Here is an 18,228-nt window from a genome sequence, read left to right as displayed (position 1 = left end):
CTAAATAAATAATATGCAGCTGCAACAATCCAAATTGACAGCAGTGATCTTTATCGCCTATATTATCTTGTTTGTTGCTCTCAATCACATTTTATCATTTCTAATTTTTGGTCTTGGACTCTATTTTGATTTCCTCAAATATTATCAGCTATTTACGTACTCAAAAACAGAGAAACCATGCATCGTATAATCCTCAATTCAGTATTCTGGTGGTAACATTTTCTCGGATTTTGCCGAAGAATGGCAGATTTGATACGGGCTGAATTTTTCGGTACTGCGGCATCTTCTTTGCGTGACTAAATGACAGCTTTTAAAGGCCTTGGGGAAAATTCCAGTCTGAAGTGGGATACTGACCATATGAGTCTTTTGAGTTACAAGCATTGTTATGGAAACAAACGGCTCATTCAAGGAATCCCTTGGCTACAATATACTGTACGTTCAGTAAAAATACAAGGTTTTTGGTCAGCACTGGAGTTGAAATGAGCAGAGTTGTCAAACTTCTCTCCATCTTGCCTGATACCCTGGCCCCAGCTGGTAGATGGCCAGGATCTGCGCAGCATTGAGGGCTTCTCCAAATAAGTAGACGGCGCCCATCTGACCACAGAAGACCCGGTTGGCGTCGGCCGTTTCGGACGAGCCTAGGAAGCACTTGTCGAACGTCTGCGGGACAAAAGCATTCCGTTTTTGAGCACTCCAAAAAGCGAGAAAAAAAAGGGAAAAAAAAATCTTAAAGATGAAAGGAACATTATTATGGTGTGATGATAAAAACAGGCAAAAATAGCAGCAAAGATGTTCGGACAACGTGCTATAAATATCCTCAATGACAGCCTCGCTTCGCATTCGGCGCCAGTTCTTTTTTGATACCCAACAGTAGACTCAAGTTATCCTCCATGCTGTGACAACAGTGCATGCAGTGATTTGTGTGTAATGAGCAGAAAAGGAGGTGCAGCTTTTACACCATTTTGCCCCCTAATAACTACAAACAAAAGATGAGAGACTGGAAATAAAGTCCTTCTGTAAATGACAGTACTGTATCCAAGTGATGAATTAGTATTTGACAGAATACAGGAATTGAAGGAGACTGGCCACAACTCTAGTGTAGAGCTACGTTTTTGGGTTTTTTTTCCAGCCAGGTTGAAATGGTTCAACACATCCACAGAATTGGTACAACTCGATTCCCATGCGCCACAAACCGCTACCTCAAGCCGTCACCACCTCCCTAATTAAAAAAACAAACAAAGAATCAATTTCTAGGTTAATTTTAAGTCGTAGAACAGCCTTTCCCGGTCTTTTAAAGCCACACCCACCCACAGTTGACTCAGCCCTCTCTCCGACCACATAATCAGCCCCAGGGGCACACCGCAGTTTGAGAACACCTGTCTCAGACCAATTAGCCACGCTTTCGCAAAGGCTTTCTACTTACGTCGCTGGTGTTGACAAACCAGGCAATCTCTCCAAAGGATGCCAGCTCACCATTGACATAGCAACTGATTTCGCTGTTTTTCCAGCGGTTGTAGACATGTACCAGAGTCACCATGTACCACTACAATGGAAGAAACGACAGCTTTTGTAAACAGAATGGCCAGATGACACAATTATTACCCCCCTACCCCGTTGTTTGATTTTTCGTTCCCATCTTACCTTCTGGGGTTTGAAGTCGTACTTCACACAGTGTTGGAATCCTTTCCCCTTGGTTTTCAACGAGGTCACAATCAAACAACCGCCCACAAAGTGTGCCGAATAGCCGAGGCCTTTACTGGTGCGGAAACTGAATGAAAAGCAGAGAAGCGGGTGGGTAAGATTCCGAGGAAGGAAACTGTCTCGCGGAGATCGGGGTGAAGGAACCAAGACTGACCAGTAGAGGTAAGGCTTGTCTTTGTCCACATTGAGGTTGTTGAGAGGGTCCATGCGGAGCCATGTATGGAATGTAAAGCCATTCTGGTACGGCCATTTTGCAATGGGTGGAAGCGCTATCGCCTGTTGGTAAACCAACACAACAAAACCAAATTCATTGTAATATGTTTGGGTGGGGGTGGTGGGGGGGATTTTGGTAGATTGCTGTACTCACGGCTGCGTTTTTGCCAGGGAAGCTAAAGAAGGAATCTGGGCCGTTCCTGTGAGCCATGTACTTCAACACTGACAGGAGCTTCACGGCATGCCGAGGCTGAAAGAATCCAAAAATAAATAAATAAAGGTCCTTGCGTAACGTAGCCTAACCCTGGGAATGCACTAATTTGGGTAAAGCTGAAGTCCACACGAAAGAAACGACTGCGCTTAATTAACCAGTCAAGCATACAATTAGTTTGTCAATCAATCTGGACACGAACAAAACAGGGATGATTTTTTTTTTAATCTAGGCATTTAGCTGTTTATTTAGTGGTAGTTAAGTAAGACTAAAACTGTTAGTCAGGTAGGGAGATAGAATGATGCTATAATGCTGCATCGATACAATGAATGCTACAAACAAGCCTCAAGAGGTGAACTGTTTGATCGCTTCGTCTATCTGCAGCGTCACATTGCACAGGAACCAAAAGCGCCAATGAGAAATGAAACAAATCCTCTGGACCAACATCATGAGCTATCACATCTGTGTGACAAGGACATCGATCTGGCGAGGCGGTGGAGGACAACGCGCGGCCGACGCCTTCTCAGCACATTCTTCGCAAATATGCCCGAGACAACAACATCATCTGACTCACCCACTGGCCTTTCTCCCCTTGCAGTTTGCTAAAGAATAATTTCAGCTCTTTGACAGTGATGCTGTAGCTGGCTAGCACACCCAGCATGTCCACCAGCAAGTCTGGAAAAAAAAAAGGGGGGGGGGAAGAAAAAAGTCAGAATGGTCGAGCATGAAATCCAATTGACGTACATGAGCAAAGTCGACAAACAAATTGGATGTCTTTGCCATGAAACCATGAACTTTTGATAATGGCATATATCAGGGGAATGATCTTAAAAGATGGAACGTTTTCACTTGAGTAAACATCTACTTTACCCTCACTTGACTGCACAGTTGCTGGAGGCCTGCGCTGTTCTCGCTGGCGAGAAGGGCACTGACGCAAACACCGTCCCGTCGGAATAGATCCCAGTAATGCCGGCAATTTCCCAATGCCTCACAACAGAGTTGTCGCAAAGCCTTTTATTCCCGGAACCAAAAATGTCCCCCAAACAAGCCTCACTCCCGCAAAAGGAACCAAACTCCCATTTACACCTCAGTTGATTTCACGTCAATCCAAAACATTTTAAGTACGGCCGTGACAAGATTTCCCAAAAATGAGTGTGTCAAAAAAAAAAAAAAAAAAAAAAAAGTCCTGATTTTATGTTTTAGAGATTTGGTGGGGGGAAAAATTGAATATTTGGGGGAAAAAGTGAATAAAAAGTGCTATTTTGATATAGCTTTTCTTACAAAATGAAAAGGTCAAACCAATTTAGTTGGAAACATATTTACATTTCTTTCACCCAGTCAGTCAGTGTCCCCACTTGGCCTAGCATACCTGCGATCATGCTGTTGGTGTCGGAGATGCGCCGCAGCACCAGCTGAATGAGGCCCACGTCAGTGCACGCCTGCAGGTTGCGCACGCTCTTCTTGAGAATTGCGGTGAAGATGCTCCACACCTCGGCCTGGCAGGTGGGCTCGCACTTATCCAGGAGCTCCACCATACACACAATGCTCTCGGGCTCCTGGATGATAAAGTTCATCTCCAGGTCAAACTGGCCGCCGACCAGCTGAGAGGTGAAATGGAGAGAGGAAAAAAAAAAAAAAAAAAAAAAGAGGAGAGAGGAGGTGAGAGGTGAATTTTAATCATGACAGTAACAAAGTGTGCTTCAAAATCCACTTTCCTAATTTTCAGGATTTGAAGGTTCAAAATCAAGAAAACTATTTGAAGCTGAACCTTTAAGTTATGTTGCGGATCAAACAGACCCATATTAAAATCTAGACGAATATCAAGGGTGTGAAGTGCATATTTTGTCTACATTTTAAATTTAGTTTTTTTTTTTTTTTTTTACAGTCTCAGGTGATGCTGTGGGTGAATATGACCCATTTTGAAGCTCACAAATATAAATTAATGAAGGTGTGCTGCAACCATGTTACGCTGCGTGTCATATTGACTCATTTTTAAATCTAAAAAAAATAATACAATACGGCACAAACTATTTTTTTCTAGATTTTAAAATGGGTAAATTTACACTAAGTAGATTGCGTGTCAACGTAACCCGATTTTAAGTTTTTAAAAATCTAGGGGAAAAAAAAAAAACTTACTCTCTTATAATATTGAGATTCAAAATGATTGTTTTACAAACGTAAAAATATTTATTAATATCAGTTTTAAAATAACATTTTTTTTGCTCGCCTGACTTTTTCTTCATTAGATTTTTTTTTTTTTTGTTCCAGACGCACAACAGCAAACAATCTCAGCAGCGCCACGCTCAGACCAAATGTTCTTTGCGCACTGGCATATAAATGGTGCCGCCAGCCATAAAAGTCACACTCTCTCACGTCCTAATAGCGGCCATGACGTTTTTATTATTGAAACCCGGCCTAAACAAAAGGAGATAAGGAAAAATTAACAACGTGGACGTCAATTTCATTCCGCAAGTGAGGCTGTCATGTTCCGACTCGACGGCAAAAATGAACACAGCGTGCGCCTACACAGCCATTATGCCGGCTGTGCGTGAAAACAATATCGGATCAAGGAATGGAGGCTGTCCAATTAGAATGACTGAGGTGAGAGTAGGTGCTTGCGTTTGTGTGTTCTGCGCGAGATAAAGGAGGCACGGAATCATACGGCTACCCCTTTAACCTCGCAGCGGGATACCAACAATGACACCATCCATCTTGTCCCCAAAAATAAATAAATAAGTAACGAGGTTGAATTACTGTCTCGCTGCTGTATCTTAAATCACATCCAAAGGGAAGTACAGCACGCCGTGATCCATACATCAAGAAGTGATCAGCGATGGAATGCGCCTGGCTCTGAAGCGACGCCAGGCATTCTTGGAACTCTCATGTTAAAAGGGAGAAAGTCATGAATTTGAGGTCACGGTGGCCCTGGCGCCGGCAAACAACGCGTGAACGTGGAAAACCGAATTATTTTCGACATGTTGGTGCCAAGATTGAAGAAAATGGACGACAATGTTGGGAGCCGAACAAGTAACATAAAATAAACAACTCTTAAAAGCTCCCCCGAGGAAATTTACAATATCAGCACCCCATTAAAACGTTTTACGCCACATAAATACACATGCTGACATGCTCACTACTTTTTCCAACCGCATACGTGCATATAAAAAGTCGACACGCTTCGCCAGGTTTTAGTGGTATGCAAAAATGAGACCAAGATGAATCATTTCAAAACTTTAACCGTTCATGTGTGTGACATACGTATGTTGGTCTAATTTTTTTTATTTATTTAAAAAATGGCATTTGAACAAGAGTGTTTGCAATTTCAAATAGATATATATATATATATCATCATCATAATAACTAAAAATCATTCGAGAATTTGATTGGCCACTTGCATTTAAAGTGTGAAAAATCTTACTCCCTTCTTTTTAGGAAAGTGTAACTTGTAATTGCTTGAATTCTTTTTTTGGAAAATGAACAATGCAGATCAACTTGCCCGAGGTTGCACTGCACTGCTGACAAACCGTTTCGGTTGTTTTGCTCTGTTAACAGTCAATCTTTTGGACAGGAAGAGAGATTTTTACAGCGCCCCTACAAGATTAAACTTTTGGTTGAACGAGTGCAGCTGCGTCCAGATGTGCCATCGGCCTCTCCTTGGTGTCCCCCCCACCCCCGACTCAGAAAGTTCTGATTGATGAGGCTGCCACTCAAAGCGACTCATCCATCCATCATTGTTGACCGATGACAAAGAGGACAGATAGAAAATATGAAGACAAGCTCGTTGACTCACATTGTGGGGACACACTCTGCATTAATTACAGGGGGCTGAATTTCCCCCCGCTTTGATTCGGAGCAAATCATTATCTGGTCGTGTGATGTCACGCTGAGTCGAAATTAATCTGATCTTGAGAAGGACCCTCAAAGAGTTGTTTGATTTCATCTGTGTGACAGCAACTTCAAACGGTGGCGTGCCATGCAACTGAGGCATTCAGAATACTTTGTACAAAAAAAGAAAAAAAAAATCACAATATAATCAAAAACATCTGTGCCATGTTCATCTCTTGAGCAGTGCAGAATCAATATTTTGCCAATAGCATGACAAAACATTTTTAAATACGCACACACACACACACACACGCACACACACACACACACACACACACACACACAGGAGATGCTGATTAATAAACATAATGTGCGCAGTTGGCTAGAGATGTGTTTTGCTCATTGAACTTGGCTTATTCTGACCATCCGATCAGATGATTTGAAATTTGATTGGTTAAAAATAACAGCTAACATTGTTTAAATTACATGGGCTGATGTGGAAAATATTCGATTTTTATTTTTTTGGAGGGACATTGTAAACCTTAAATTGGCTCTTATGCTTCCGAGAAAAAAACACGGCACCGTAATATGATTGGTCGACACATCCTGGAACAAGGGCAGCCAAAAGGAAACACCCCCAAATTAAGAGCATTCGTTTTGAGTCAACTAATACACTTTTATAGCAACACATTATACTCGTTTGTTAGGTTAGCGCTACTGATAAAAGTGTTTCAGCGATCATCCACCGCTGCATTCAAAACAACTTCACCGAATGAATGGACACAAAAAACGGAGCCCTGCTCCATCATTCACATCCAGTCGCTATTTCGGGAACAAGCAGTCCAAGGTTGCCAGCTGCAGCCTGGGCCCGATCCCAAGGTGCTTGTGCACCTAAACACTGCAGCTTTATGGCAACCCGACACCAGATCTCCGGCTGGGTAACCTAGCCTGCCCCCCATACCCAACCCCACCGGAGACCTACCTGAATTAATCATGGCTGAGCAGCCACTGGGGCGAAACACCAAGTAACTTTTCTATGGTCACCATGATGAAGAACACGGAAGCACGGCAGGGATCATGGGGACGTAGCCCGATGCTAGGCTAATGTTTTGAAGATCTTGCCGGAACAAAAGAAGACTTTGGGGAAATCTACAAATGTGTTTGGCTGGTCGAAAAATAACGATCAATCATTTGTGATCAACCGCCGGCGTTCTCGGCTTGTGCTTCGTTTGCACGCCTGACTGCCACTCACCATTTCAAAACAGCCAGCCAGCTAAGAAGCCCCAAAAGCACACACGCAAAGTAATAAAACGCATGCATCACTGCCGTGTCACAGAGTTGCACGCAGAGGCCGTTGGCTATGTAGTCCAAGTCAAGGTTCCGCCGCGTTTTTGCCTGATACAGCGGTGCCTTAGGACTTCAACTTCCAATTCCATCCATGATCACGCTGGCTCGTAACCCAAAACACCCACATCGCAAATCATCTTTCCTCATTGAGAGGAATGGATATGCCATTTCCAGGCCACATAAAAAATGCATTGAAAGGAAAAAGAGCATTTCATAACATTGCATTTTGTAAAAACACACATTCATGACATATTTAAATAAAACAAACACGCACGAGTCTGTACACCTCCACTACCATAGGTGGCACTTAGCTCTATGATCCATGACGTCAATTCATCAAACTCGCACGGGATAATGAAAAAAAAAATGCTAGCACAATTGATTGATTGTTCTGAAATCCAAAACTCGAATTGATTCATCTCCTCTTGAAGAAAGTGTGAAGTGACATTGAGTGAACTATTTGGCTTCCCCCCCCCCCCTCAAGCTCAAAAGGAGTCATCAAGGAGGCCCGTTTTGAAGACATGGGACGGCCGTGATGGCGGAGTTGCGGAGGTTCCTGGAAGAATCCTTTCAGGAGTGCATCAAGTCATGGCAGAAATGGTTTGGAAAGGGAGTTGGACTCCAGAGATTATTTTGAAGGGAACGGTAGTTTGTCGTTTGGATTTGATCGATACCGTTTGCGAATGGCGATTTTCAGACACGCCAACAATTCAACTGTCTTTGTTCAAGCGCTAACGCATGTGAACACGAAGTCCTTTGGCGCCGCTGTATGATGCCGTAAACGGAAGGACGCTTTTTGGTTAATAGCGTGTAGTTAAATCTCACATCGCTACAATTTGAATCAGACCAAACAAAGCACGTACTCCTGTTGTCATTTGTTTGGACAAGTTCCACATGACAACATCTGATCTGCGCGTGGCAATATCGACCTTTCGATGAGGGCTGCACGCAACCGCTTCGTTTGTCTTTTCGACAAAAGCGAGGCCGAAAAACACTCCAAACGAGCTGTCGAGGCGACAACACGCCGATGGCCTACTCCCCCCCCCTCCCCAACAACAGCCCTTCAAAGGCATCCTCTTTTTAACGAGCCATCTCATCAAACCAAACGCGGTTGAGTGCCTTGGTCCATGAGAGCGCTTAGGCAAAGGAGAGACGTTGGTCACGGACGTATAACACGTGAGCTATTTTGACGCTGCCGAGACGTCAAGCAAATAATCTGGTCCGAAGGATGCTTAAAGAGGCACAGGGAGAAAAAAAATGATAGCTCCTTTCATGAAGAAGCGTTATCATACTGGACAGTGTGCAATGAAAAATCAGCTGTTTCCGAAGCCTTACAGATTGACATAAAAAACAGTTTACATAAAAGCATCGGCCGCTATAAACTAGAAGCGTGATTTCTAACTCCGCGTCAGACTATCAGATGCACGGCGGGGAATTAGGCAATTTGCCTTAATTTTTTTTATTTTATTTTACTTTGCAACTATCTATGCCAGTGTTGTATAGTGACATGCTGAACAATTGAAATGCTCTTCCACTTGATGTAACACGGGACAAAATATACCGGTGTAAACATTTTTGTCAGGTCATGTGATGTGATATTTTTGGTGAAAGGAAAATCTGTGCCTCGTTTCGATAAAGGTAGAGAATCACTGAACTCGAAGGTGGGTGTGTTCAGTTCCAACCGCATGCTGTCTGCTTAGTAAATTCCAACAAAAACAAAAATAAGATTGATGAGTCCAATCCATCATCATTTTTTTCCTAATGAACCCATTAAAGGAAATTTGACAGTTCATCCCTCGTACAGGCAGCAGCCGGGGTTTCGTAGCTGTGTCTGATTTCAGAAACGACGATATTTTCCGCACTATAAGGCGCATCGGAGTATCAGGCCCACCTTCAGTGAATGGCCTATTTAAAAACTGCTTTCATATATAGGGCGCATAAAATAGAAGCTACAATAGTGGCTGTGGTTGCGTTATGCATCCACTAGATGGAGCTACACTAAAGTGAATACAATACAATACAGCTTTATTTATATCGAGCTAGGGTAACTTAAGAAGAAACAGCGACCAAAGCAAGGGCTCCCACTTTCACGCTTGGCAGAGGTCATTCAAGAAATTGTGAAGTGGAACTCCACACTTCCCACCTTTCCACCTGATATTCAATCAAATGTACTTCAGAAAAACAAATGCACCATCCAAGAATAGGTCAATGCACAGAAAGATGTGATCGGACATATTGCTTTCTCATACTGAATCTCACTTTCAAAATGCTGTGTCCTCCACGCCACCTCCCCAGACATTGACCTCATTAGTCTTTGCCACTCTCATTACACTCTTTAGTTCCCAGTAGAAGTATTTACGTCGATGATCACACGGGGAGGTGCTCACTGGCACGAGGCAAGTCGCTTCATTTTCTCCCGTTTGTTCGTCAAAGCAAACCGTGCAGTGAGCATGACAACAAACCATCCACTTCATGAACATGATGCAGGAGTGGTAGCAAAACAATGACCCTGAGTGGACTGCCCACATTTGGCAATGGACAAATAGAAAGAATTGCACTCAACCTACGAAGTTGTCATTGGGCTCGCATGCTTTATAATCATTTGTATTCATTCATTCATTCATTTTCAGATCTGCTTTATCCTCACACGGGTCGCGGGGGGTGCTGAAGCCTATCCCAGCTGTCTTCGGGCAGTAGGCGGGGGACACCCTGAACTGGTTGCGAACCAATCGCAAGGCACACATACACACAAACGAACAACCATCCACGCTCACACTCACACCTGGGGACAATTTAGAGTGTTCAATCGGCCTGCCATGCATGTTTTTGGAATGTGAGAGGAAACCGGAGTACCCGGAGAAAACCCACGCAGGCCCGAGGAGAACATGCTAACTCCACACAGGAAGGCCAGAGCCGAGATCGAACCCACGACCTCTGCATGTGAGGTCGACGTGCTAACCACTGGACCAACGGGTCGCCCACTTGTATTCAGATTGGGACATTTGACACGGTCAAGGGATTTTTTAAACTAAGGCAAAATGTGTTGATGGCGGGGGGGAGCAAGGTGAAATGATCTATTTAAAAAAAAAAAAAAAAAACATCTTTCAGCAGCTTTCCAAGAATATCTTCAAAAGAGCTTCAATGCCAAACGCCAACTTCACAGCAATGGGATGGTTCCACGACTGGAGCTGATACACCCTTTCAGAATCAATCCTGCATGAGAGAGCATGAGAGGGAATCGGCCTTCTTGAATGCTGAAACTAGACGCCGTGATCCAACTCGTCTTTCATGCGAGGTTGGGCGATATGGCCGAAAAATCACAGCGTAAATTGAATCCCTTCGCAGTCTTGGTGTCGATTGTAATATCAACTGAAGTGTCGACATTCACCCATTCCATTCATATAAAATAATACAGAGTATATTTGTGTATCTCCAAATTCATAAAAGAGAGCACCAAATGGTGCAAAACACAACATTGCTGACATCCAGCGGCATTTTTAGTGGAAGGGTTGGCTGCCATCACCAACAAAATTAAAGGGCTTGTGAGGAAGATATCCTGACACGCGAGCCTGTCACTTCTCTCTTTCTCTTTTGGTCCAACAAAATCAGCATCTTTGCAGACCGAACGCTCGCTTTTAAAAGCTGAGCAAAACATGCAATACATGAAGTTTTTTATCTTCGTGTGTAGGCAAGGCGGTATGAAATGTTTGGCATTAGTCAGGTTCACGCTGAAGAATGCGCGAGCGGGCTGAGAGGCGTTGTCGGAAAAAGGAGGCGATGCCATCTCAAAGTAAACAAAGAATTTCCTTGTTTGGTACATGCCATTGGCCCAACGGGTCACTGAAGCTCTGTGCATTTACTGGGCATGATATTCACAATATCGAGATGATATATTCAGAAGCAGCAGCCGTTCTAATTCAAGCCGACTGTCTTGTGTTGGCTCTCAAACCAGTTTTGCAGGTATTGCCCTTCGCATTCGACGCCCTCATTATTACTTCCACTGGCGGTTAGTGGCAGTTAACAACCTCATCCCACCTACAGGTTTTGCATTTGCAAGACAAACTGCTCAGTTTAAAAAAAAAAAAAAAATCAAGTTGTAGTGTCGTGTGTGGCCAACACTTTTTTTTTTCCTCGTGTAATGGGTCGAGTGAAGTGTCGTCATCAAGGATGATTTTACTTGGGGAAAATCCTGAACGGGGAATCTGGAGAAAGCTTGGAGCGTTACAATAAAACAGCTCTCCTGCGTCACGACGTACAGTCGCCTCTGTCAGTCAGGGAATGTAGGACGGAGTGCTGACTCACTAAAAACTGTCATTCAAACTGAGCATTGTTATGGTTGATCATTTTTGATACCGAGTGTGACTGTGCTAAAATTTTTCACCTATATTATCAATAATTTCCTGCAGGATATTGAACGTGGTTCATCTTTCACTTTTTTTTTTTTTTTTTTTTTTTTGTGTGTGTTTTGCATCCTGATTGGCTAAAACTCGTGTCAATGTGTGAGTATTTCTCAAAACTGTCACTTGTTTGGAAAAAAAAAAACTTTTTTTTTTTTACATGCTTGGGCCTGAAAAAAGGTTTCAATCAATACAGAACTGGAAACGTAATAATTGTAAAAATAAATAAATAAATAAAGACTTTGAGGATTTCACTGATCATGGGTTCTTTTTGGAACGTAACCGCAGCGATAAACGAGGGATTACTGGACATCAATCTTTGGGATCAGTCAGCTATCTAATGAAGGGAAAATTCATTTTGGTGTATTGTTTTGTTTTTTTTTTTTAACTATGTCATTGTTCACCTTGGCACAAAAACTAAGGCGGCGAATAACTGCCGGGTCAACACCGACAATTTTGTGTCAGTGACAGCATACATTAAGCCGAAAAAACACCATCCGAAAAATTGCTGGTCTGAAAAATACTCGTGCGTCCTGATACGATCATGTTTTCCAGACAATGTAGGAGGGGGTTTCATCCTCATTTCACCTCAGGGGTATCAAAAGTGAGTTGATGTGAGAGGTTATGATTTCATGGAATGATGTCGGATGTCAAATCCATAACCCCAATGACGCGCACGCAACCTCTAACATTTACGCTGCGCCGTGTGTGACCAGCGCTGCCCGTCTAGACACGCGATGTGACGTTGAGATTCTCGCAAAAGCCCAACATTGAACACTTTGAGGTAACCGTGCAGTGAATGCGTAACGTGAGAATGCCGAGTTTTGATTGCTCATTCCACGCCCAACAGATAAGCCGCAGGTGGGGGCGCGACATTCCAGCCTGTCGTGTTGGCTGACGTCACATCCGACTGTCGTCGCATTTTGGTCTTTATGCATGCGGCACTTTTGCATTCCCCGTTGGCGTGTCAACTTTTAACGTCACGATCGACTTTAAGATTGGCGCTCCAGATACAGAAAAATGATATCACAAAACAGAGAAAATGAAGGGAGTGCTAAGTTTTCTTCAATTTCTTGGTTCATTTTTAATTCTGGTGCCTACTAAAGTGAATCAAGTGGCTAAATGACGCCAAAGAAAAGATGGAGGGCCGGAAAGCGTCAGTTTAGGCAGCACAATGCGATCACTATCAAAGATTTTTAAAAATTCTGCGAAAAACACAAATTACCCAGCAAAAGTCGGTATGGATTCAGAGTAAATCGATCTACGGCACTGGGGTGAACAGCACTAATAGAAGAAATGACGACCTCAACTGACAAAAAAAAAATGTGATTGGGTTCTTTATTGCTTGGAAAAAAAAAACATTTGCTACACTGTATTATAAAGTATTGATAACTAGAACAAAATGGGATTTGAGGGATAGTTTCAAATTGGGTGAGGAGCTATTTGGAGAGGAGGCATATCACCTTTATACGTTTATATTTTTATTTATTTTGTGCATGCAAATACTTCATGTTTTTCTACTTTCTTCCCTTCCAATTTTGCTGCTGTAAATTGCGAATTTCTTCATCGTGAGACAAATAAAGTTTTTCTTATCTTATGGCGTACAACAAACATTTAGATGGAGCACGAAAGACTTCTGGAGGAGGGGGGGAGGGCTTTTTTGTTTTTCATTTGTTGTTCGACACTGAGAGGGGAGCCTTTGCTCTCCCTTGCAAGTGTGTGAAATTGTGCACCGGGACCCGGCGGACGCATTCTTATCTCCATCAAAAGGCTTTGATCACCTGGGTTCGGAAGATCGAGAAGATGAAATTTTATTCAAAATGCCTCTGGTCATTTATAACACGTGCTGCTGATTTCATTGTGAGGGATGGAAATGCACAAGACCATTTGCTTTAGGGAAAGTACATTACAAAAAAAAAAGTTCTTGAAATTGTCTGATGGTGTTATCTTAACATTTGCCTACATGCACTAAATCAGCGAGGACAATCCCATTAGAAGACAACTAGGCCAAACAAGCCTGATTTGGATTAACACCAAATGGCCGGAAGTTTTATGATTAAGATTCATGTATAACAAAAAAATAAATAAAGTCAGCTCAATGAAAACTGTCTCAACGCACAAAAATGAAGCTAAGGGTGTATGATTATTATTATCACGATTCAAGAAAAGGAAAGGAAAGAGGGGGAGGAGGGATGTCGAACTCTGATGCAGCAGGAGTCAAACATCACAGAAAAAGTCCCCCAAAAACTATTGGTTGGAGAAATGAGAGGAAAAAAAAATCTAAAAACACTTCTGAAAAAAGTGCTGACGGAACGAGACTGAAAAGATACAGACCTACAATGACAAAAAAGACTTGAAAATAAATAGACTACTTGCAGGAGAAAGGAAGCCTTTCCGTAAGTAATTGACTGCCGCACCCCTCCAAAAAAAGATTTTTAACGGCCTTTTGTACACATAGCTTGTTAGTTCCTTGGCACCAAGATGCCACCAGATGACCCTAAAATCAGTACTTAGACCATCTTTTACGAGAGCTACAAATAGTTTTTCAGCAAAAAAGAAATGAGAATATCCCACCACACCCCCAGCCCCAAAAAAAGAAAATAGCTGAATGCTGCACTGGGAATATGCGATGGGGTCGTTTCACACGCAGTCTCTTTCCATCGTGCCAAAGGAAGCAAGACTCAAGAGGTTAGCGGCGCCGTCCTTGCCTTCAGGTAAAGCCGCATTCCACACCGATAACTCGTCAAACTCCGGCGGAGCCCCACAGATCGGCCGCGAGCCCAGCTGTCAGGCCAGCTGTCCTTCACTTGGTCCAAAGTGACTCGGCGTTGCCTCAAAGTGACATCGGCTGCCGAGGCCAAAGAGTAAAGCGTTTTTTGTCTTTTTTTTTTTTTTTTTTTAATGGACGAAAAACAGGGTGGTTTGGGGTGAAAACGCAAACTTAGGTGGATAGGTCGGTCGGTGTATACAGGTACTGGAATGCTGCATTTTGTGTGTGGCCACACTGGAGAGAAAATAATGACACGACTAGCCATATTTGGGAAAGAAAGTCGTATATCGGGCCAATTGGTGAAAAAATATATATATATCGTTATAAAAGGAAAAAAATCTCAAAATATTAGATTAACCTCAAAAATAAATACCTTTTTACCGATCAATTTTTGTGTCTGTGTGTGTTGCATTCTTCTTTTTTCTTTTCAGTGCAATAATCCAGACCGACACCATTTCCATTGCCGTATGAAAGCAAGCCTTTTGCAAATAATAAAAGTAGTAATCTCTGCCCCAACAAAACATCCACACCAGTGGACAGAACATGCACAACTTTGACACGCAGTCATTTAAAAAGGATCACACACACACACACACACACACACACACACACACACACACACACACACACACACACACACACACTTTCAAAATAAATAAATAAAATGACTTCCTGGCTGAAGAAGAGAGTCAAACATTTACGAGGCCTTTTCTCAGAGGTTGGCGACACAAAGCTGACCTTTGGACGGCGAACAAAGAGGCCAAAGGTTCTGCTTTGATCGAGTTTGGGAAGCTAGTTTCCAAGGTGCCTTGCTTTCAAGACATGTTTCATATGATTATGAAATCATATGGATTTAAAATTTGGGATAGGAGAGCAATATCGTCTTCATCTTAGTGATAGAAATGCTAATTAATTTGTCCTATTAAAATGGCGTATCCATTCATCTATCATCCCGAAAGGAAAGAGTGCCCGACCCATCACTCCTCCTGATAGGAGTAGCGCAGAGGTCACCAACAGGATGCCCACGGGCCTCTCCTAAAAATAGCTCAGCGCTGATTGGACATTGTGATTTCCTTGTCATGCTGTCGACGTGACCACTTGTAAATGTGGACAGTTGCCGCCTTTCAGAAATAAAGTCTTGCGTGTGGATATTTCTCAACCCTACCTTTTTAAAAGCACTGATAGTTATTGTGAGAAATGATGGCGATCAGTGTTTCCACATAGATTAGTAGAATTCATGATGAATAATAATATAATTAAAGGTAGTTGAAAAGAGCTTATTTCAAACGTGTGTATCAAACTGTTAAGTCCCCAAAAATGAGCTTTAGCTTTTTAAAGTTTTATTAAGATAGGGTATGGTTTGGATGTATGGTATATACTTCTGATGGTATGGTTGTCGTTTTTTTTTTTTTGTTTTGTTTTTTTTAGCGCTGCGGGGGGAGACTGGTTAGAACGTCCGCCTCAGAGTATATAGTTGCAGGGTTCGATTCCGGCTCCGGCTTTCCTGTGTGGAGTTTGCATGTTCTCACCGTGCCTGTGTGGGTTTTCTCCGGGTTCTCCAGTTTCCTCCCACATTCCAAAAACATGCGTGGCAGCTTCAAGGAATACGGGAAATTGTCGCTAGGTGTGATTGTTAGCGCGATCGATTCATTTTCCAATCCGCTTTATCCTCACAAGGGTTGCAGGGGGTGCTGGAGCCTATCCAAGCAGTCTTCGAGCAGTAGGCGGGGCACACCCTGAACCGGTTACCAGCTAATCCCAGGGCACACAGAGATGAACAACGATCTGCACTCACACTCACACCCAGGGACAACTTGGAGTGTTCTATCAGCCTGCCATGTATGTTTGTGGAATGTGGAAGGAAGCCAGAGTACCCGGAGAAAACCCACGCAGGCACAGGGAGAACATGCAAACTCCACACAGGAAGGCCGGAGCTGAGATCGAACCCACAAGCGCTGCACTGTGAGGTCGACGCGCTAACCACTGGACCACCAGTATGACAATATAGTATTGATTTTATGGTATGGTACAATATGTTTTCATGGGCATGTTATGATTTTTTTCGTTGAATTATGTGCATATATCTGTCGGTGTAGCCATCTACAGTATAGTAGTCATAAGTTTTGGTTCGAGAGAGATGCTACACACCACGGTACCAACGGGTTGACGGTGATCGAAAGCCGCGTGGCTCCAAAGTAGGGCAGTGACTCACACCCGAGACACTTCCTGTCACTATTGGTCTTTTGCAGTTACTTTATCCGTGAAGTGGAGGACGAACACGGGAGGGCATACAAGGCCGCCACTGTAGGCAGGGGTGAGCAATTAACATAAGGCCATTACACAGACGCTAGAATAGCGCATATACAGCTTGGCTACATTTACGGTATGCAAAAGGCATTGTAGAACACATATTTTGTAAACTACACAAGCCGCTGGTATGGCGCGCACGCACACACACTGCCTCGGGCAACAATTGGCCAAGACACACCAGAGAGCTAACCCAAAAAAAGTTATTTTGAGAGTATTTTAAAGGGGTGGGAGGAGCAAACATTTTCTGATGAATACTTCTAAAAGGATGAAACGAGTGGTTATGTTTTGATGACAATGTCATTGTAGACTACCCAAAAACTATAAGACAGACCAATTTAAAATACCACATGATGGTGGCAAAGCCCCGAATAATAGGAAAGTGGTACGGGTGATGCAATCATAATTTGTGATATTCAGTGAATCCCGCGTATCTGTGGTTTGGCATTCACATATTTTCCAATTTGCGTGAGACAAGGCCATTTCTAATTTAAAAATTATTGCTTTGGTGCCCAATAACTACATAGGTGAGAGGAGCTTCATTTAATCAAGCCATAGCCTTGTCTAATAGACAACTGTAGGAGCTACATTTATTTTATTTGTTTGCATTTGCGGCAGATGGTCACAGGTGGCAGTGCAGATGCTCCCTATTCCATATAATCAGCACAAGTAGGTGATTCGGGGGTGGGAGTGGAAGATCGTGCATTTTTTTACCACCCAGACACACACGACACTCGTTGACAAAATCTAATCATACCATCATCACAACTGAAGTTCTTGTTTTCGTGAGTTAAGTCATATTTGTGTGCGTAAAAATGACCCCACAGAGGAAAACGGTAAAGACAATTGTTTGCTTGAGTCGAGGCCATCGAAAACATCTCCCACACCAGAGCACAGCGACTCCAGGAACCAAAGACGGTCACGACAAGAACATTTAAGTTCATATTTTTGCTATTTGCACCAGGGCCGTGAATAGCGAGAGAAAACTATTTACGGTTCAATCTAAGCAATTACAGTCAACCCAGCCGGGTGCTGTAAGATAGCAACAAAGCACTTAAATGGGAAAGGATCAGTGAAAATCAGCGCCATGCTTCTAGAATGTACACAATCATGAACTCCTGTTACTCAAAAAAGTATTCAGTAGCATTAGCGATACTATTAGCTCGTACACTACCCTGAATAACATCCCAGAAGAAACTCGATGGCGACACCACACATTTGCCAACCAATACACAAATCCACTCGACACAAATGGCATTACCTGCCATCTCAGCTTTTAGCATTTACACGGTAATAAACGTTAGGGACTACAGTCAAATTGTGACGGAAAAGTTGACTACCACACGGGCTATAATTAGCTACATCAGCAGAGAAGCAGCTTTCAGTTTCACTTTTGACTGCGCGTGAGGTGCATTAAAAAAAAACACATGGCGGTTATAAAACACGGCCAAAAAAAA

The 18,228-nt window shown here is 42.9% G+C and overlaps 1 protein-coding gene across 1 annotated transcript in view; it reads right to left on the bottom strand.

The window, feature by feature from the left end:
- lrba (LPS-responsive vesicle trafficking, beach and anchor containing) overlaps positions 1–18,228 on the bottom strand; it is a 180,274-nt gene that overhangs the window by 159,438 nt on the left and 2,608 nt on the right. Inside the window, exons 2-8 of the mRNA XM_019861882.1 lie at positions 3,495–3,726; positions 2,700–2,800; positions 2,069–2,164; positions 1,856–1,977; positions 1,642–1,768; positions 1,424–1,543; positions 514–660 (exon numbers count right to left, since the gene is read on the bottom strand). Of these exons, the coding sequence (XP_019717441.1) occupies positions 514–660; positions 1,424–1,543; positions 1,642–1,768; positions 1,856–1,977; positions 2,069–2,164; positions 2,700–2,800; positions 3,495–3,726 (945 nt within the window). The remainder of the gene's footprint in view (positions 1–513; positions 661–1,423; positions 1,544–1,641; positions 1,769–1,855; positions 1,978–2,068; positions 2,165–2,699; positions 2,801–3,494; positions 3,727–18,228) is intronic.

This window comes from Hippocampus comes, unplaced genomic scaffold (assembly GCF_001891065.2).
Source record: "Hippocampus comes isolate QL1 unplaced genomic scaffold, H_comes_QL1_v1.1 scaffold7, whole genome shotgun sequence".
NCBI lineage: Eukaryota > Metazoa > Chordata > Actinopteri > Syngnathiformes > Syngnathidae > Hippocampus > Hippocampus comes.
Note: the sequence above shows the minus strand (reverse complement) of the source record. Positions and strands in the feature narration are given on the sequence as shown.